The sequence below is a fragment of the Mastomys coucha genome, unplaced genomic scaffold, assembly GCF_008632895.1.
Source record: "Mastomys coucha isolate ucsf_1 unplaced genomic scaffold, UCSF_Mcou_1 pScaffold20, whole genome shotgun sequence".
Lineage (NCBI taxonomy): Eukaryota > Metazoa > Chordata > Mammalia > Rodentia > Muridae > Mastomys > Mastomys coucha.
The window spans coordinates 127126491-127148369 of NW_022196903.1; the positions used below are offsets into that span (position 1 = coordinate 127126491).

The window sequence follows — 21879 nt, forward strand, 5'->3', positions numbered from 1 at the left end:
TGTTTTTTGGAGGGGAAACTGGGAATGGTGAAATTTACATGTAAATAAAGAAAATATCTAAAAAAAAATAAGATAAAATAAAATGGAATGGGCAATATCTTCATCTGTGAAGGGAAAGGGAAAGAGTGTCTCAACCATGACAGTGTGTAAGTAGATTAAAATTACTGGTCATTGAAAAAAAAAAGATTTTTTTAGAATTCAATGAAGATGAACGTAAGACATACCCAAACTTATGGGACACAATGAAAGCAGTGTTAAGAGGAAAACTCATAATTCTGAGAGCCTCCAAAAAGAAACTGGAGAGAGCATATACTTGCAGCTCAACAGCACATCTGAAAGCTCTAGATTAAAAAGAAGCAAATGCACTCTAGAGGAATAGATGGCAAAAAATAATCAAATTAAGGGCTGAAATTAACCAAGTAGAAACACAAGAATCAACAAAACCAGAAGCTGTTTCTTTGAGAAGATCAACAAGATACATAAACCCTTACTTAGCCAGACTAATGAGAGGGCACAAAGACAGTATCCAAATTAACAAAATTAGAAATGGAAAGGGAGCTATTACAAGAGAATCTGAGGAAATTCAAAAAAATCATCATTTTTTTACTACAAAATTCTATACTCAACAAAACTGCAAAATCTGGATGAAATGGGCAATTTTATAGACATATACCAAACACAAAATTAAATCAGGACCAAATAAACCATCTGACTAGTCTGATAACCCCGACTGAAATAGAAGCAGTCATTAAGTCTCTCAATCAGCTGGGCAGTGGTGGCACATGCCTTTAATCCCAGCACTTGGGAGGCAGTGACAGGCGAATTTCTGAGTTCGAGGCCAGACTGGTCTATAGAGTGAGTTCCAGGATAGCCAGGGCTATACAAAGAAAACATGTCTTGAAAAACCTAAAAAAAAAAAAAAAGTTTCCCAGTCAAAAAAAGCCCAGGACCAGATGGGTTTAGTGCAGGATTCTATCAGGCCTTCAAGGAAGACCTAATACCAATATTCTTCAATCTATTCCACAAAACAGAAATGTAAGGAACATGAAGGAACATGAAGCCACAGTTATGCTAATACCAAAACCTCACAAAGACCCAACAAAGAAAGAGAAATTCAGACCAATTTCCCTTATGAACACTGATGCAAAATTACTCAATAAAATTCTCACAAACCCAATCCAAGAACACATCAAAATGATCATTCACCAAGATCAAGTATGCTTCATCCCAGAGAAGCAGAGATGGTTCAATATAAGGAAATTTATAAACATGATCCACTATATAAACAAACTCAAAGAAAAAGATAAAACCACATGATCATTTCAAATGGCTGAAAAACCATTTGACTAATTTCAACATCACTTCATGTTAAAAGTTCTGGAAAGGTCAGAAATTCATGGCCCATATCTACACATAGTAAAAGCAGTATACAGTAAACCAGTAGCCACCATCAAATTAAATGGAAAGAAACTTCAAGCAATCCCATTAAAATCAGGGACTAGACAAGATTGTCCACTCTCCTTGTCTATTCAATATAGCATTTGAATTTCTAGGTAGAGCTATTAGACAATGAAAGGAGGTCAAAGATAGGAATCAGAAAGGAAGAAGTAAAAATATCACTATTTGCAGATGATATAATAATATACTTAAGTGTCCCCAAAAATTCTAAAAGAGAATTCCTAAACATGATAAAGAACTTTAGGAAAGTAGCGTGATATAAAATTAGCTCAAAAAATCAGTAGCCCTTCTATACTCAAAGGCTAAATGAGCTGACAAGGAAATTAGGGAAACAAAACCCTTCACAGTAGTCACAATATTAAATTATATTGGTGTGACTTTAACCAAACAAGTGAAAGATCTGTACAACAAGAACTTCAAGTCTCTAAAGAAAGAAAACAATGAAGACCACAAAAGATGAAAAGATCTCCCATGCTTGTGGATTGTCAGGATTAATATAGTAAAAATAGTCATTTTGCTGAAAGCAATCTGCAGATTCAAAGCAATTCCCATCTAAACTTCAACTCAATTCTTCATAAAGTTAGAAAGAACAATTCTCAATTTAATCTGGAATAACAAAAAAACCCAGGATAGCAAAAACCATTCTCAACAATAAAAGAACTTATGGTACAATCTCCATCCCTGACCTCAAGCTATTCTACAGAGCAATTGTGATAAATACCACATGCTATTGGTACTGAGACAGACAGGTAGATCAATGGAATAGACTTGAAGACCCAGAAATGAACCCATACACTTATGGTCACTTGATCGTTGACAAGGGCCCTAAAATTATTCAGTGGAAAAAAGACAACATTTTCAACAAATGGTGCTGGCTCAACTGGTGGTCAACAAGTAGAAGAATGCAAATTGATCCATTCTTATCTCCCTGAACAAAGCTGAAGTCCAAGTAGATCAAGGACCTCCATATAAAAACAGACACACTGAATGTAACAGAAGAGAAAATGAGAGAAAGCTTTGAGCACATGGGCACAGGGGAAAATTTCCTGAGCAGAACACCTATGGTTTATTCACTAAAATCAAGTATGCACAAATGGGACCTCATAAAATTACAAACCCTCTATAAGGCAAAGGACACTGTCAATAGGACAAAATGGGAACCAATAGATTGAGAAAAGATCTTTACCAACCCTACATCTGATAGAGAACTAATATCCAATATATACAAAGAACTCAAGAAGGTAGACTTCAAAGAACCAAATAACTCTATTAAGAAATGGGCAATAGAACTAAACAGAATTCTAAACTGAGGAACCTCAAGTAGTTGAGAAGCACCTAAAGGAACGTTCATCATCCTTAGTCATCAGGGAAATGCTGGTCAAAAGAAAACTGAGATTCTACCTGACCCCTGTTAGAATAACTAAGGTCAAAAACTCAGGTGAGAGCAAATGCTGTGGAGAAAGAGGAACACTCCTCCATTGATGGTGAAATTGCAAGCTGGTACAACGATTCTAGAAATCAATCTGGCAGTTCCTCAGAAAATCGGACATAGTACTACCTGAGGACCCAACTATTCCACTCCTGGGCGTATACCCAGAAGATGTTCCAATGTGTAATAAAGACACATGTTCTACTATGTTCATAGCAGCCTTATTTATAATATGCAGAAGCTTGAAACAACAGAGATATATCCATCAACAGAGGAATGGATACAGAAAATATGGTGCATTTACACAATGGAGTACTACTCAGCTATTAAAAGTTCATGAAATTCACAGGCAAATGAATGGAACTTGAAAATATAATCCTGAATGAAGTAATCCAGTCACAAAATGACACATATCATATGAACTCACTGATAAGTATATATTAACCCAAAAGTTTGGAATACCAAAATACAATTCACAGACTATTTAAAGCTTAGGAAGAAGGAAGACCGAAATGTGGATGCTTCAGTGCTTCTTAGAAGTGGGAACAAAATACTCACAGGAGGAAATATAAAGATAAAGTGTTGAGCAGAGACTGAAGGAAAGTCTATCCAGAGACTGCCCCACTCGGGGATCCATCTCACATATAGTTGCCAAACCTGTATGTTATTGTGGATGCCAGGAACTGCTTACTTGATGGGAGCCTGATATGGCTATCTCCTGAAAGGCTCTACTAGAACCTATCAAATACAAAGGTGGATGCTCAGGGCTCAGCCTGTGTCTACAGTAGAAAAGGTGGAATACATCTACTCACTGATCTACCAGGCTCTCAATTTTATTTCTGTCAAGAAGCGAGCCAAGACGCTCTGTTCAGTGCAGGAAGATGGGAGCAACAGGGCTGTCAACTCGGGAGGCGGGGTGGGGGAGACTTCCTGTGAAACAGAGGATGAGTTCCTGACACTGGACGACTTCCCCGACTCCTGGGTTAATGTGGATCTGAAAAGTGACATCAGTGAGCTACTCATGATGCTCCTTCTGGCCATGGCCCTGGTGGCCTCTGACCAAGTGGAAAAGAACATGAGCCCATTGTATAGAAGTCAGGGTGAGGTCTTGGCCAGCCGGAAGGATTTCAGGATGAACACATGTACCTTTAACTCCAGAGGTGCTGCTGTGTTGGATCCTGTGGGAATGTGGCCACACTCCATGTCAAAGAGCCAAAAAGGTACTGAGGATGCTGCAAAGCAGCCAATGGAAGTGTCTAGGAATCGGAGTCTCTCCTATACTCGGCAGCTCCCAAGAGCCAGATGGCTCAAAGCTCAGCGGTGGAGAGGGGGATGCAGAGGATGTAGCAGAGCAGCCAGAGGTTGCTCTAGAGCCTGTAGAGCCCAGGACCTCACAGCAAAGTGCCATCTTGCCAAGGAGATACATTCTGCAGGAACAGCAAGGGGCCCTGGAACCTGCCTCCTGGCTGCAGGACACCCCAGACTCCTGGCAGATCCTGGACCCCTTTAAAGACTCCTTGGACTCTAAGCCCTTCAAGAAAGGTATAACCTATACTCTGCCACCCTGTGTGGAGCGGCCTCCAGGACAGCAGCACAAAAGGAAGGGTGCCACTGAGTTGCAGGACTTCCACCAGTGGTACCTGGATGTCTATGTTAGACACATTGATGGCAGGAGGGCTCGTCGGGAGGGCCCAACCTTTGCATACATGGAAGAACTGTACTGGAAACACCAAAAAGAATGGCTCAAGACTCTTCAGACGTAGCGGAGATGTAAGATAACCGAGAGATGGCAGGATCTGTGGCCTGCAGATGAGGATAGCTCGGAAGAGTCCCTAGGAGACCTACGGGTAGCAGATGACATTCTAGAGCCTAAAGAGTATGTAGAAGAACCTGAGGGGGATATGCCTGGGGAAGCTGCTGACTTTCATGCAGATGCCACGCCAGAGTCCCTGAGATATGAGGAGCTGGTCCGAAGAAATGTGGAATTCTTCACTGCCACCTGCCACAAGTTCATCCAGGAGACAGAGCTGAGCCAACGCCTCAGGGACTGGGAAGATAAGATCAAGCCCCTGCTCCAGGAGCAGGTTAGGTGTGCTACTTGGGAACTATAGCCTGGAGTTTGTCTAGAACTGTCTCTCCCCTTGAAGCTAACATGTCCTTTCCCTATGCAGGAGCAGCATGTGGCCTTCGATATCCATACCTATGGGGACTAGTTGGTTTCACGGCTCCCCCAGTACAACAAATAGTATTCCTTTTCAGAACTTGTAGCTAGGCAGCCTGCTTTTGAGGTGTGCCGCTCCATGCTGGCCTCCTTGCAACTGGTTAATGACAATAAAGTGGGGTATCATTCAGCACCCTGGACTGGAGGCAGCTGTGGATACAATGTATCTGAGAAAGCTCACACCAGCGAGCCCACACCCACTTCCAGACTCCATCCATGGCCCAGCCTTGAGTGGAAAACACTGTGGCAGGGGCAGAAAGTAGTATACACCTGGAAGTCTTTGCCCCTGGAAGTCTTTTGCTATGGGGCCATTCACTCCAGTGCTGCCTCCTGGCTGGCCTAGCCTAATAAAGTGTCGCTACTCTCCCTCCCTCCCACACACAAAGAATAATCCCTCATCTATTTGTTGAAAAAGCTATGGTAAGATTGTTATTTCTTCTTCTTCTTCTTCTTCTTCTTCTTCTTCTTCTTCTTCTTCTTCTTCTTCTTCTCCTTCTCCTTCTTCTTCTTCTTCTAATTATTTGACAGAATTCTCAATCGATTCATCTGATCCTAATATTCTATTTCAAGTTAAGGTTTACAATTAAAAATTTCAATTAAAAAGAAAAAAACCCCTCCAAATGGAGGAGTTGGAGAGGAGACTGAAGGCTTTGTGAGGATTTGCAGCCCCATGGAGGGGGCAACAATGTCAACTGTCCAGACACTGAGGAGCTCCAAGGGATTGGACCGCCAACCATAGAGTATGCATGGAGGGAACTGTGGCTCTGGCCACATATATGGCAAAGGATGACCTTGTTGGATATCAGTGGGAGGAGAGGCCCTTGAGCCTGAGTGTATTCGATGCCCCAGTGTAGGGGAATGAAAAGGTGGGAAGATGAGAGTGGGTGGGTGGTTGGGTAATTACCCCTATAGAGGCAGGGGAAGGGCAGTGGGATAGGGAGATTCTGAAGGGGAGACCTGGAAAAGGGAAAACATTCCAAATGTTTATAAAGGAAATTTCCAATAAATAATAATAACAAGAAAGAAAGCTTTGGATGAGTTGGCGAATAAGAGAATTCTGGGAAATTATGGTGAATTCTTCAACTATAAAACATACTTCTTTCACCAACATCAATCAAGAAATGATCATATGTCTCTAGAGATAAAATGGTTAATGTTCAGAAAATCCATGATAACAGTATTAACACTAAAACCACCTTTTAAACTCTCTATTTAAGTTAAGGAAAAAGAAAAAAGAAAAATTGGCTGTCTTAAGAAAATAAAAGATACTGAATCATGAAAGAAGCCAGATGCTGAAATGATTGTTCACTACCCAGATAATACACATTGCTATAAGCATTTTTGGTATCATAAGCAAATGTGGGCACAGTATGAAAAAAAATATACAAATGAGCATAGACCACACATGAGTCTGGTAATGACCACAACAGTGAGAATCTGAGCCCCTGTAGATATCCTTCTTCACCTGACCCACTCCATGAAATTCACCAGTGCTATGATTCTGTTTCCTAAGATTCCCATTACTATTTCCCAAAATAAGTTGATTATAAAAGTAAACAAATGGCTGTTGTTCATTGTCTGTGAAAACATGTTTCAATTTAGAATATTCCTGCCCCTGGGTTCTCTCCTGTCTCCCTCCATACCTGATTCTGCCCCACTTTTTCTTTCTCCAGGCCTCTCCCACCCAGGTCCCTCCATCCCTCTACCTCCAGTGATTATTTTGTTCCCCCTTTTAAGTGATAATGAAGCCTTCCTTGGGCCTTCCTTCTTATTCAGATTCATATGGTCTGTGAGTTGTTTCATGGGTATTCTGAACTTATTGACTAAAATCAGGGAGTACATGCCATGTATGTCCTTTAACATCTATGTTACCTCACTCAGGATGATGTTTTCTAGTTCCATCTTGGGCCCTTTATGTCTTCATTTTTAGTACCTGAATACTACTTTAGTAGCTGAATACTTTCTATTATGTAAATGTACCACATTTTCTATATCCATTCTCCTATTGAAGGACATCTGGGTTGTTTCCAGCTTCTAGCTACTACAAATAAGGCTGCTATGAACATAGTGGAAGACATGTACTTAAGAAGTGGTGGAGCACCTTTTGGCTATATGCCCAGTAGTAGTATAGCTGGATCTTTGGGTAGAACTATTTCGAATTTTGTGGGGAACTACCAGATTGATTTCTGAAGTGCTTGTACTAGTTTGCAATATCACCAGCAGTGGAAGAATGTTCCTCATTTTTTGTTTCTTTTTAGTCACTTATTTTTGTTGGATATTTTTCTTATTCACATTTCAAATGTTTTCCCCTTTCCAGGTCTTCCTTTCTCCACATCCTTGCCAGGATCTGGTATCACTAGCCTTTTAGATCTTAGCCATTCTGATTGGCATAAGGTTCATTTTGATATGCATTTCTCTGATGACTAAGAATGTTGAACATTTCTTTAGGTGCTTCTCGGCCATTAAGATTCCTCAGTTGAGAATTCCCTGTTTAGCTTTGTACCCCATTTTTTATTTGGTTTATTTGGTTTTCTGCAAGCTAACTTCTTGCGTTCTTTGTGTATTTTGGTTATTAGCCCTCTATAGAATGTCAGATTAGTTAAGATCTTTTCCCATTCTGTACATTGCCATTTGGTGTCCTTTGTCTTACAGAAGCTTTTCAATTTCATGAGATCCCATTTATACATAGATGATCTTAGAGCTTGAGCCATTAGTGCTCTGTTCAGGAAAATTTCTCCTGTGGTGATGTGTTTCAGGCTCAGTCCACTGTCTCTTCTATTAGATTCAGTATATCTGCTTTTATATGGAGGTCCTTGATCCACTTGGACTTGAGCTTTGTAAAAAGTGATAAGAATGGATCAATTTGCATTTTTCTTATTCTACATTCTGACAGCCAGTTGAATCAACACAATTAGTTTTTTTTTTTCCACTGAATGGTTTTGTCTTCTTTTTCAAAGATCAGGTGATCATAAGTGTTTGGGTTTAATTCTGAGTCATTAATTCTATTCCTTTGATCTACCTGTCTGTCTCTGTACCAATACCCTGTGGTTTTAATCACTATTGCTCTGGAGTACAGCTTGAGGTCAGGGATGGTGATTTCCCCCAAAAGTTCTCTTATTGTTGAGAATAATTTTATCTATCCTGGATTTTTTGTTATTCCAAATGAGCCTGACCAATACAGATGGGAATGCTCATAGCTAACCATCAGACAAAGCATGAGGACCCCAATGGAGGAGTTAGAGGAAGGACTGAAGGAGCTGAAGGGTATTCCAATCCCATAGGAAGAACAATATCAACCAACCAAACCCCCCAGAGCTCCCAGGAACTAAACCACCTACCAAAAAGGACACATGGCTCCAGCTGCATATATAGCAGAGAGTTGTCTTATCTGGCATCAATGGGAGGGGAGGTGATTGGTCCTGTGGAGGGGAATAGCAAGGAAGGTGAGTATGGGTACGTTGGGAGCAGTCTCATAGAAGCAGGGGTGATGGGGGATGGGATAGAAGGTTTGCAGAGGTGAAACCAGAAAGTGGGATAACATTTGAAATGTAAATAAATAAAATAACCAATAAAAATGTCACAGAAAACAGACTCATACAACTGTTGAAGTTTCTGTTTGTATTAATAATTGTAAAAATTTTATTTATATGAAGATAAAAGTATTCTTAGACTAAATAAAGTATTTGTGCTCTTGAAAAAAAAGGAAACATCTAAATTTCCCAGGATTTGTTTCATAGTTCCTTCATGAATATCTTGGCACTTTTCCCAAAGTGCTCAACATTGCATCATCCAGTTTTCTGAAATTATATAAAATGCTGAATTCTCATTGCTAAAATAAAAAAGGTCTATTTATTTGCATTACTTTCACTTTTGCCCTATCTACTAATTTTAGTAACACAAAATGAGTTCTGAACAATATTAAAAATTACATTTCCTATGGTATCTTGAAAGAATATAATCTGGCATGATATACTTCTGAAAGTAATGATATATAAAGAATTTAGTTAAATGAATGAAATATTTATTATACACACATATGTAAATCTTTGCAGACATTGGTCAAAAGGCTTTGCACGGTGTAGTGTAGCCCAACTGTCTAAAATTCTCTTTGGAGATCACTGCTGCTATATTCATATCACAGAAATTATACTAGTCATTTTAAATTATACAACTCTATATGGGCAGTATCCTATATATATATGCATATGTCACAAATGCACACAACACACATGTGTGGGCAGTGGACAGTTATGACATCCAGAGTCCAATTGATCGGCCACCTCAGAACCCCGGAGACCCACTAAGCAAAAGTACATTTGTTCACAAGGGACGGTAAGAGTTTGGTGATAACTCTGAGACCAATGGCTCAGATTTCAGCCCAGACCCCTCACAGCTACCCCTGCAGGTGTGCCCTATCTGGCAGTCAATGCCTCAAGCTCCCAGCATTCTAGCTGGACCTTACACACAGTCATCTGGCCACAAGCCAGGCACGCCACACCCCAAACAATAAAAGGGGTGGTTTGCCTCCTCCTCACTCTCTTGTTCTCTTACTTCCTCTCAGTCTCTTACTTCCTTTCTTACTCTTCTCCTCTTACTCTTGCACCCTTACTCTCTTGCTCTCACTCTCTTACTCTTACTTACTTCCTCTCTCTTACTCGTCCCCTCTCTCTCCTCTCTTTCTCTTTGTTCTCTTCTCTTACTTTCTTCCTCTCCTTTCTCTCTCTCTCTCCTTCTTCTCCTTCCTTTCTCTCTACTTAACTAGCGTATTTTTCCTTCCTACAATAAAATAGCTCATTCATACATTGCCTCCTTTTTAGTTAAGGTGCTGTGCAGTAAACAGGTCAGCCTGGGGGAGAGAGAGACCCAGGCCTCAGCAGCAAGCCCCCTGTCTCCAGGGAGAGAGAGAGAGCCACACACAGGCCACCAGACCAGGCCCCCTGCCGTTGGAACAACACACATGCACAAAGACATATTTATTTTAATTCATTCCTCTTTTATTTCCATCCCCAAAATATCTCACTGATTCATAAACATGTATCTAGGTCATATTTAGTGACATAACAATTTTCCTGTATTTTATTTTATTTATTACAGAAGTAAAAGTTAAATCTACAGTCTTACTCATATCATGTAAGTGTTCTAACTGACAAACAATACCTCTAGCCATCTTATTTTTACGTTATATTGTGAGAAAGTCCCACTTAATTGTATAATCTGGCCAAAAAGCCACTCTCTAGTCCAGACAAGCCTGGAACTTGTGGTACTCTCACTCAGCCTTACAGTTAGGTGGGATTACAAACCAGTTTCCCAAAGGCAGTGTTTCCCTTGCAGTATTTATTTATTAATTTTTTCATTATTTTATTTTATTTATATTTCATACGTTGTCCCTCTTCCCTTTCTCCCTTCCAGAACCACCCCCATCACATCACCCTCCATTTTGTCTCTAAGAAGGTGCTACTATACCCACACATCCACTCCATCCTCACCTCTCTAGCACCCCCTATGCTCCACAGGACCAGGGCATCCCCTCCCACTTATGCCAGATGAGGACATCCTCTGCTACATTTGCAGCTGGAGCCATGGACCCATCCATGAATGTCCTTTGGTTAGTGGTTTAGGCCCTGCGAGCTCTGGGGTGTCTAGTTAGATGATACTTTTGTGATTGTCCTACTGACAGTGTTCTTTGCCTTACAGAAGCTTTTTCAATTTTATGAAGTCCCAATTGTCAATTGTTGATCTTAGAGCATGAGCCAATGGTGTTCTGTTCAGGAAATCTTCTCCTATGCTAGTATGTTCAAGGCACTTCATATTTTCTCTTACACTAGATTTAGCTTTTCTGTTTTTATGTGAAGGTCCTTTATCCACTTGGACTTGAGTTTTGTACCAGGCGAAGAAACTTGCATTCTCCTACATGCTAACCACCATTTGATGAAAATGCTTCTTTGTTCCACTGGATGTTTTTGGCTTCTTTGTCAAAGTTCAAGTGCCCATAGTTGTGTGGGTTTGCTTCTGGGTTTTCAGTTGTATTCCATTGATCAATCTGTCTGCATACAAATACCACGCAGTTTTTATCACTATTGCTCTGTTGTAGAATTTGAGGTCAGGGGTGATTTTTCTCTAAGATGGTCTTTTGTTGTTCAGAATAGTTTTTGCATTCTTAGTTTTTTGTTATTCCAAATGAATTTGAGACTTGCTCTTTTTATCTTTGTAAAGAATTAAGCTAGAATTTTGATAGGATTTTCATTGAATCTATAATTTGCTTTTGGTAAGATGGATATTTTTACTATGTTGATAATGCCTTTAAATGAACATGGGCGATTTTTCCATTTTCTGAGGACTTCTTAGACTTATTTCTTTAGAGAACTGAAGTTCTTGTCATACAAATCTTTCACTTTCATGTTTAGAGGTGTGCAATATGTTAGCACAAAACACTTGAAGTCTTCTAGCTCCCATTCTTCAGCTACTACTAACATCTCTGTAACCATCACTTTGGACACCCAGACAGATGAAGTATGAGACACAACATGGGCAAGATGGGAAGTAAAAAGCATGATTATAGCCATTCTATTTAATTATATTAAAGAAGATAATATCTTATCATATGACCTAATCAAACTATGCTAGGATAAAATTGAAGTTCTCTAAATCAAGAAGTCACAGATATGCTTGCATATTCACATTTATTGAAACACTAGCTAGTCCCTATTTCTTCCAACTATGAATGAAGAACTGTGACAATATAAAAATATAATTTTAAGCAGTCACAAAATAATAAAATTATCATATTTTCAGGAAAATCAATGCAACTATATATTAGGTTAAGCAAAATAAACCACATGCAGAAAAACAAGTACCATGTACTTTCTCTCATACAGAAATTCTTTAGATTTAAATTTATATTTATGAAAGTTAGACATTTGCATGTAGAAGAAATAGAAGGTAATTGGATACATGACAAGGAATCAGGAGGAGAGCTATTTAGGTTGGGAAGGAGACAAGCAAAATGGCTTCCAGAGCATGAAGGAAAAGAGTGAAAGAAAGAGATAAACAAGACCAATGCGCAATAACATGTATGTGTTAAAATGACCCAATGAAGCCATTATCTTTGTTCCAGTTAAACAATTATTAAAAGTAAGAGAGAAATACCACTTTGTTTATAAAATAGACATCTAGGAGATACAGCCATGAAAATATCATTCCCAGAAGAATTTGGAACATTCAGTGCTAAATGGGATGTATTTTTCATACCTCCCTTAAAGGGTCAGAGAGCTATGCAGAAGAGGAGATAGAAATATTGAAAGAACAAAGGTGATTGATGATGGCAAATGAAATAGTATATTCCAGGTACAGCAGAACAGATGCACATATAAACTCACAGAGTCTGGGACAGCACTCAGAGGGCCTGAACAACTACTAGCCAGATAGGGTCCCACCACTAGGAGGGTGATATAGATATGGAGAACAATGGCAGCAAAGAAGCTATACGTAATTGTATACGTATCTACCCATCTACCCATCAGTAAAGAAAAAATGATTTTTTTCCAATAGAGTGTCACTGGGTATACCAACCACATTGCAAATTAGGCACCATGGCCAACAGTAGTGGCAAACATCAAATGACCTCCATGAATCTCTTAAGTACTTCTTGTTTTGTTTTGGGACATTTTTTTTGTCATACTGCTCAAAGAGTTAGGTCCTTTCTACTAGAGCCTTGTCTGTCAAAGAGCTAAGAAATAGGACTGTGGCAGTATCTCTTTTCCTAAATCAGGACAAATGAATGGCTTGAAGATGAAATGGTACGAGTACCTTAACAATCTAAGCTGTCTACTAAGGTGGCATCCCATTAGAGCTTGAATCTGCTATGAAGAAAACAAAGTAGATCACAGAGAGCGAAGAAAGGAGACGATATTTTGCACAGCCTTCCTGTGGACCATGATGATGACATCTAGGGACACTGAGCCATGCAACCTCAACTTCCTGTGATGTTTGCTTACATAGACAGTAAACAAAGGGAAATGAAGCAGGGATATAATACCATGAAGAATTTCCTAAAAAAAATAGTCATATTTAACAATTTGTAATATGTCTTAGTCTTTCATGTTACATTTCCTATATAGTTATTTACCTGTATTGCTTCATGTAAGTTTTATTGTCTAAAAATGCTACCATGACATATTTAGGAAATAAAAGCAATGAATTCCCTACAGAAGCAAAGAAATGATATTTGTGTTTTCATTTCAGGAGAAATAATGTGAGATTGAGAAATTTTGTTATCTTTTTTAAAAAATTCTTTTCTTTTTCTTTTTTTTGATTAGATGTTTTATTTATTTACAATATCTCCTTCCCCAGGTTACCCTCCAAAAAAGAAGAGAAAAATAAAATAAGAAAAAAAACAAAAACAAAAACAAAAACTAAAACAATCTCCTGTTCCCTCCCCCCTCCCGCTGCTCACCCACCCCACCCTCTCCCACTTCCTGGCCCTGGCATTCCCCTACACTGGGGCATAGAACCTTCACAGGGCCAAGATCCTCTCCTCCCATTGATGACTGACTTGGCCATCCTCTGCTATGCACATGCTGCTGGAGCCATGAGTCCCCCCATGTGAACTCCTTGGTTGGAGTTTTAGTCCCTGGGAGCTCTGAGGGTACTAGTTAGTTCATATTGTTGTTCGTGCTAAGGGGCTGCAAACCCTTCGGCTCCTTGGGTCTTTTCTTAGCTCCTTCATTGGGGACCCTGTACTCAGTCCAATGTATGGCTGCCTGCCTCTACTTCTGTATATTCGGGTACTGTCAGAGGCTCTCCAGAGCCATATCAGTCTCCTGTCATCCAGCACTTGTTGGCATCCACAATAGTGTCTAGATTTGATGACTGAATATGGGAAAGATTCCCAGGTGGAGCAGCCTCTGGATTGTCCTTCCTTCAGTCTCTGCTCCATAGTTTGTCTCTGAAAATACTTCCATGGGTATTTTGTTCACCCTTTTATGAAGGAACGAAGTATCCACACTTTGGTCTAGAGAGATGGCTCAGTAAATAAGAGCACTGACTGCTCTTCTGAAGGTCCTGAGTTTGGATCCCAGCAATCACATGGTGGCTCACAACCACCCATAATGAGATCTGATGTCCAAAGACAGCTATAGTGTATTATGCTGGAGCGAGCAGTGGTGTCCTGAGTTCAATTCCCAGCAGCCACATGATGGCTCAGAGCCATCTGTACAGCTACAGTGTACTCACACACATAAAAAAAATTTGGTTATCTTAAGAAGACAAAACTTGCTGAGACTCCTAGTATTGAAGATATATGGAGACTGCTACCATCACAGGCAGTGCAAACACCCATCTTCACTTTTCTATTTTATCAACCTGGATGGACTATGTGGACTAGATAAACACCTGTGTTTTCTATTTCATGAAGAAACCAATTAGGAGCCACCCTGAGTAGTGTGAATTTGATTATCTGGTAGAATATCATTGTTCTTTTTATCTCTGACAAATAGAATTATTTACAATGATGTGGAGACATTAACAAAAATTACAAATGCAAATTCTATTACTACCCAGGTGAAAGCTCAACTTGAAATATACTATTTGCTTCATATTTTCCCTAATTTATATTACTTATGTTAAACCCAAGCTGAATACTAATTTTTTAGCATCTCTTTTACTCTTTTGCAGGTTTAGTCTTGTCTAGTCTCTATGTAAATTGAATTTACCAAGTAAACACCTTGTAAAATTGACACTAGTAAAATTTTAAAATCCATTCATTGTGTGGGGAATGCAGGAAAATACTAAAGTGGTGTATCAGCCTTAGTCTTCATAAGATGCCATAAGTATTCCTCAAAACCCACAGTTCATTTCAATAAATACATTAGCAACATGAAAAAAATTAAGAATAGACATGTGGATTGCTTCTTTACAAATTATTTCTTGTTTCCTTTGGGATCTCCCAGGTAAACTTTTTCTGTACAATTATCTGAAGATAGATTGTGTCATAATTGTATTATTTACAAGCAGTAAACACAAACAAACACACAACCACTACCAACAACAACAAAATCACAAGCAGCAGCACAAAATGCATGCACATATTTCACCTGGCTTCTGAAAAAAAAACAAGCTCAGCTTATAATCTTTTGGCTTTTCCACATATTTTCAAATATTTTTCATTTATTTATTTTCCATGTGATAGCTATATATGATATAAAACATAAATTAAAATATAAAAAGTAAATGTATAATACATAGATAGATAGATAGATAGATAGATAGATAGATAGATAGATAGATAGATAGATAGATATTTACTGCATTTTCTTTCTTCAGGAATGTGCCCTGTATGACCCCCTTATCTTTAAACTACATCTTCAGAAAACTCACAGTCTTCTAAGTACCATTTACCAAGGATCCGTAGGTTAGGACCAATGTTTTTTTTCTGGTGAGACAACACAGACATACTTGTACTTTCCCCAGTTACAGAATATGTGGCAAACCATTGGAAATTAATAGGTAATAAAGTCCAACTTTTCAAATTAATTCTATGTTTTTATTTTACTTTATTTTATTTTACTTTGTTATATTTTCATTTTTCTCTGTGAGATGGGTGTAGGGGTAATTTAAAGGAATGGGGATGTACTCAAAATCAACTGGACTACTAAAAGCCTACTCTGACATGTATGACAATTCCCAAATGTTACAATTGTGGTGCTCTCTGCACCATTTGATATCAGTTTGAAAGTCACAGTATCTTTTAGGCCACTCAGCTCAACAAGGTCTCCTCTTGATCACTCAGCTGGTTATAGTCTCCCAGTAGTAGTTAACTGATTTCATAATATTGGTAAGGGATCTTGTGAATTTCAGCTTTTGAAGACATTTTCTCTCCTGGATGGAATGTTTCACTTCAGAGTAAATTGCTAAGGAAAAAAACAATAAGCAAGCCAGCAAACAAACAAACAAAAACCCTGCAGTGAACTCATTGGTTCTCCAGGGTGAACTTGGTGAATTCAGTTGTTTGTCCTGTCATTAAGGTCCTACCTGTGGTGAACAGAAATTTTTCCACACTGTCTTAGAAAAATCTGATGCACCACAAGTATTTTTGTAACTTCTACTGGAGAGACATGAGTAATTGTCTATGACAGACCTTGTGAGGCAGAGAAATGATTCAACCCCAGCCCAGCTTAGTGAGCTAGTGAACTTATTAGGGTAACTTATATGAGAATGGGAAAAGGCTAGTTTACAGGAACATACGTGACCGAAAGGCAGGTTGACACCAACAAACCCACCCCACAAATGCAATGACTTCTGAAAGCTCCATTCCAGGAGTTCTCTGCGTGATCTGCAAACAGTTCTATAGATAAGAGTTTCCTTCCTCTTGCAACGCTTAGGCTTATGCAACCTTGAAGAGGAACTTCATGGGGCTCATAAGTATCAAAAGTGGGAAAAGCGAGAAAAGACTTAGAAGTTCTTTTTCCCCAGGATAGATGAGGGTCTCTCCTCCCTTCAATAAGAACTGTTTATTCTGCTCTAAGACAAAAGGCATACAAGTAAGTGCCTCCTAGGCAGAAATGAATACATATATCTCACATGTTAAATTTCAAATTTTAACACAAAATTCAAAATATTTAGGATGTTGAAAAATTATTCTATATTGAATATCCTAATATAATGGTACACAATGGTATATGCTAAGGGTTAAACAAATTTAATTAGCTCTTATTCCAACTATTAATATATAAATTTTAGTTATCCACAAATCCATATACCAATATATTAGAAGACTATACTTATCAGATATTTTTTAAAAAAATATTTTATTACTTTTTTGTGACATTTATACACAATCTAAATTTTACCTGAATTTTTCCCTATGACAGACTAATATTAGATGTGAGGGGCTCAGAATGTATACTTATTTTCAATATTTTTCTAATATACTCTGTTTGGTTGATTTATTTTGGTCTTGTTTGTATTTTAATTACAAAATTTCTACCTTCCCTTTCATCCATCCAACAACTTGCAAACACCATTTTCCAATCTCTTCAAATTTTTGGCCTTCTGTTTTCATTAGTTTTTATTGAATCTGTATATGTATTTGTGTGTAAATATATGCATAAAACATACATATATAAATATATATACAGATAGTATACATATGCGTGTACACATATATGCATATATATGGCCATATAATAAAACTTGTTTGTGTGTTTTGAAAAAATGAGCTTTTGGCACTGGAATGCCAATTGATGTGCTTTTCCCTGAAGAGGAATTTCTCTCTTGTTCCTGGCTTTAGTCAGGCCTGTAGATCTTTCTGTACGTTTGATCCTTTGTAAGCTTTCCTCGTCCCCTTTGATAAGTTTGTTGGCGTCTCCCTTCGTCAGCTGATATTTGGATGGCCAGGCTGCTTAGCCTTTAGTGATATAGCTTCTGGTGATACTAAAAGACATAACCTCAAAGCAAAGTCCTTGGTCTCATAGCTCTTATAATCGTTCTGTCCTGCTTCCATGTTCTGAGTCTTAGGTTTTTGACCACGTAGATGTACTCATTTGGAATGGACTTCAAAACTTTGCATTTTGTTTGGTTGTGGTTTTCTGTAGCCATTTTCATCTGTTTAGAAGATTTGTTTTCTTGATAACAGATGTAGATTACATTTCTTTGTGAGTATACTGACAAATGTTTATATATTTTTGTCAGCAATTATGCTGATTTAGTAAATCAGTTGTTGTAGATTCTTCTCCAATAACCATGATTTTACTGAGTTAGCGTGTGAGTAGTTAGCTAAGTTTCTTGTACCAGGAATGGTATTACTCTTGCTGAAAACCTCTTAAGTCCAATTTTGGATAATTGGTTACCACCAAGATATGTGTGCCACTTCTGGACACAGAGACTATTATGGGATGGTGGTCACTGGACATTGATGAGGTTCATTGGTGTCATAATGAGATAAGACTATTAGTTGCCTCCCTCTTTAGAATCTTGCACAGTGCCTTCTGATACCATGAAAACTAGTCTTCAGAGAGAAAGCAGACAGGCCTGTTGCAATTCTGAAGTTCTTAATCCTATAATTCATGGTATCATCAGAAATGGGGATTTAAATTACATTACCAGTAATTAAGCAATGTCAATAGCAATAGGCTGAATGTTTCAGGAGTCTCTTGAAGAGCCCTGAATTAAACGTACTATAGGATTTCTTAGAATAGAATGATTCCACTCTTATTGTCATTTTACCTGTCTAACCCCTCCTACTCCTATATGTTCCTGCCTTTTCATTTCCTAAAATGTTCCCCTATCCAGTTTCTCCTGAGATCACTTTTATTCTGCTAATCTCTTTATCCTCCTCATACTATCCTAGGTATTACCCCTCTCAGCTTTGAGTCCTCACTTTTTCTTTTTCCCCTATAAGATTTAAAGATTTTGTCCAATGAACTCTGGAATTGATTAGGAACCCATGGTGTCCATATCTTTGCCCTGACACCTCAGACAAGGCAACACAGAAAGAGTGGCTTGTCTCAGCTTATTGTTTCCCATAATCAGCACAAATGAATGGCTTATAGGAAAAACCATTCCAGAAATGTGATCAAATAAAATTATTAATTTTCCACTCATCATTCCAAGGGTCAACATTCCTATGACAAGAAAAAGTAAGCATACTGCATACAGCAGCAGGAAGGAGAGCCCAGTTTGCAAGGCTTTAATGTGGGCCATGGTACTAGCATCTCTAGTTCGTTTGGCATTGACCTGCATCTTCTTGTGATGCTTATACAGTGAGAAGATGAGCATGAGAAAAGCTACCAGGGATACTATGAAAGGTATGAGCATGAACAGGGAGTTGATGGGGAAGAAAACATGTGATGAGTTGATGATTAAGAAAACTTCAGATGAGTTGATGAATAAGAAAATTCTGGGAAATTGTAGTGAATTCCTAAAACTATAAGACATATTGCCTTCATAAACATTAATTGATAAATGATCATACATCCTTAGAGAAAACAGGTTTAAAATCAAGAAAATTATTGATACCAGTATTATCATTAAAACCACTTTTTTAACTCTCCACTTTAGGTAAAGAAATAAAGAATTAGAAAAATTGGCTATCTTGAGGAAATAAAAGATACCAAGGCATGTAGCAAGCCAGATGCTGAAATGGTTGTTGAGTATCCAGGTAATACCCATTACTGTAAGCATTTCTGATCTCATAAGCAAATGTGGGCACAGTATGCATAACAATATGTAAATGAGCATAGACCACACATAAACGAGTCTGGTAAGGGCCAAGGCAGTAAGAATCTGATCCACTGAAGAGATCCTTCTTCTCTTGGTCCAGTCCATGATATTCACTAGTGCTATAAATCCATTTCCTAAGATTCCAATTACTACTTCCACAAATATTATTATTGTAAAAGTAAACACATCATTGCTCTTTATTGTCTCTGAGAACATGGTTCAATTCATAATGTCTCTGCTTCATTTAAAAAGCTCCATATATTGGCAGTTAAAAATTCAAAATATTCATCCTTTAAAGTCCAATTTATACTTCATTGGCAAGAAAAAAATCTAAATTTTACCAGGATTGTTTCTTTTATTCTTTATCTAAATGTTGGCTTTTTTCTTCCCAACAAGATCAACTCTGCTTCATCCAGATACTGTGTCTTATATCCAGTTTTCTGAAGTTGAATAAGATGTTGAATTCTCATGCACTAATCTACAAAATAAAGATATATTTATTTGCATTATATTCAGTTTTTCCCCATCTGTACATTTTAGTCACACATGGTTTCTGAACAATATTAAAAAATTAAGCATGTGGTACATACTTAGGTAAAGATTTATCAATATTTTTGTTAAGTATATTAATGAAACTCTATTTTGTGTGCACATACAAACCAACCTTTGTAGACATTGGTCAAAAGTCTTACTACACAGTATCAAAGTTGTCTAAAAATTTCTTGGAAGATCACTGCTGCTGTATTCATGTCACTAAAATTATTCTAGTCATTTTAATTTATAAATCTCTATATAGGCAATCATTTACATATGTACAAGACACACATGCTCAAACATCCCTTTTTTGGAGAATTGTCTCTTTCCTATTTTCATTCCAATAAAATTTCTCACGGATTCAATAATCATGTATCTATACCACACTTGCTATGATGACAATTTCTTGTATTGTGTTTTATTTATTATAAACATAATAATTAAATATAGAGGCCTACTACGATCCTGCAAGTGTTCTGACAAGCTGTACCTCTAGCAATATTTTTTACATTATATTGGGAGAAAGTCTCTCTGAATTGCTTATTCTTGCCTTAGAATCGCCCTGCAGTCCAGAAAACAATTGAACTTGTAATTCTCCCACCTTCTCCTTATAGTTAAGGAGGATTACAAACCTGTTTTTCCAAAGCACATTTTTCCTCATAGATTTTGACATTGTTCTAAACAGAATTCCAAGTTAGCAATGTAGAGTATTAAGTGTAAATGTTCAGTAACCTTTCAAAATATTGCTCCGTGGGTAAAAATGAAGTATTTTCCATGGACACTGGAGCTGTGTTTAAGGAAAAAGAGTACCTCTGAATAGGAAGAATCTTCCTCAGTCTTACCTATTTGTATACATAAGGTGATGCCTTTATTAGCAGCAAAGGCCTGAACTTTCTATCTATCTACTTTTCCTTGCCAACTACTAACATCTTCTCTGTAAACATCACAATGGATGCCAAGGCAGATGAAGTATGACATACAACCTGGGCAAGATGAGAAGTAAAATCCATGGTTACAGCCATACCATTTAAGGAGTTATTAAACTAAAGAAGATATATTACATGCTTCAATAAAACAGAAAAACAATTATCTTAATTATCATAAATGGATGGAAAACCTGAAAAATTTTACTGTGAAAGACTGACTCTATATTTCTTATAGGCCCCTAAAAACACACTATACAAAGACTGTCAGTACTACATAATTTAAAATTTGACAAGTGCACTACAATTAGAAGATAGATATATTGGGAAAGAAGTCAAGCCAGAAAGCACAAAGTTTAAGGAAAAGACAAAATTGCAAACAAACAATACCAGCACAGAGTTATAATTGTCTTTGTTAGTTTTTTTTCAGTATAATATAACATATGAATTAATTTACCTATAAAGAAGAAAATTTTGGCTCAGAATTCCTGAATTTTAAGCTCATGATTCCTTGGCTCCATTGTTTCGTGGTCTGTCATATGGTAGAAGAGCAAAAGGAGTAGTGGAGCAAAACTGTTCCTGTCATGAGGCAAACAAGTGTAGAATGAGAGGAAACACCTGTGCAGCTAATATTCCCTTTCAGGGCATGCCTCTTATGACGTAATTTCCTTCTTCTAAGCTCCTCCTACTTCTTATGGGTGCTACATCTCTCTAACAGATTTGTGACCGAGGCTGTAACTCATGACTTTGCACAGGTATTTAACATAAATATATAATGGTTCTTCTGGATTATCTACTCCAAGTAATAAGAATATGCTTTGCAAAGAATAATGCAAATACAAGCATAGGGGCCAACAATAAAGAGTGGAGGATGATGGCAGAACTTCCTGAGATTTTAGAAAATGGGCTGAACGACATAAGGTCTGGCTACACTCCTGGTTGAGAAGCTTGTCTGAGGCCGTATCATCTGACTACACTCCTCACTGAGAAGCTTGTCTGAGGCCGTCCAGTTGTGTTCCCTTTCACTCTATATGGAAACATCTTAGATGTCCACTAGAAATGCCACTCCTGTTTAAGGACAGTTTTTTTTTTTTTTT

General features: G+C 37.9%; 1 protein-coding gene, 2 long non-coding RNA genes and 2 pseudogenes across 3 annotated transcripts in view; 2 read left to right on the top strand and 3 right to left on the bottom strand.

The window, feature by feature from the left end:
* The first annotated feature begins 207 nt into the window (after positions 1-207).
* On the top strand, positions 208-5339 carry LOC116100023 (annotated as a pseudogene).
* A 675-nt stretch (positions 5340-6014) lies between these two features.
* LOC116100024 lies at positions 6015-6698 on the bottom strand (annotated as a pseudogene).
* An 11841-nt stretch (positions 6699-18539) lies between these two features.
* Positions 18540-19541, bottom strand: LOC116100025 (taste receptor type 2 member 110-like). Its single transcript, XM_031384077.1, has one exon. The coding sequence runs from the start codon at positions 19539-19541 to the stop codon at positions 18540-18542; it is 1002 nt and encodes a 333-aa protein (XP_031239937.1).
* A 119-nt stretch (positions 19542-19660) lies between these two features.
* Positions 19661-21374, bottom strand: LOC116098390. The gene is made up of 2 exons (XR_004121824.1): positions 21240-21374; positions 19661-19803 (listed from the first exon to the last, which is right to left on the bottom strand). It is a non-coding gene; the product is annotated as an uncharacterized LOC116098390 (long non-coding RNA).
* A 112-nt stretch (positions 21375-21486) lies between these two features.
* Positions 21487-21879, top strand: part of LOC116098391 — a 6779-nt gene continuing 6386 nt past the window's right edge. The window contains exon 1 of the long non-coding RNA XR_004121825.1: positions 21487-21537. This is a non-coding gene — a long non-coding RNA (uncharacterized LOC116098391). The remainder of the gene's footprint in view (positions 21538-21879) is intronic.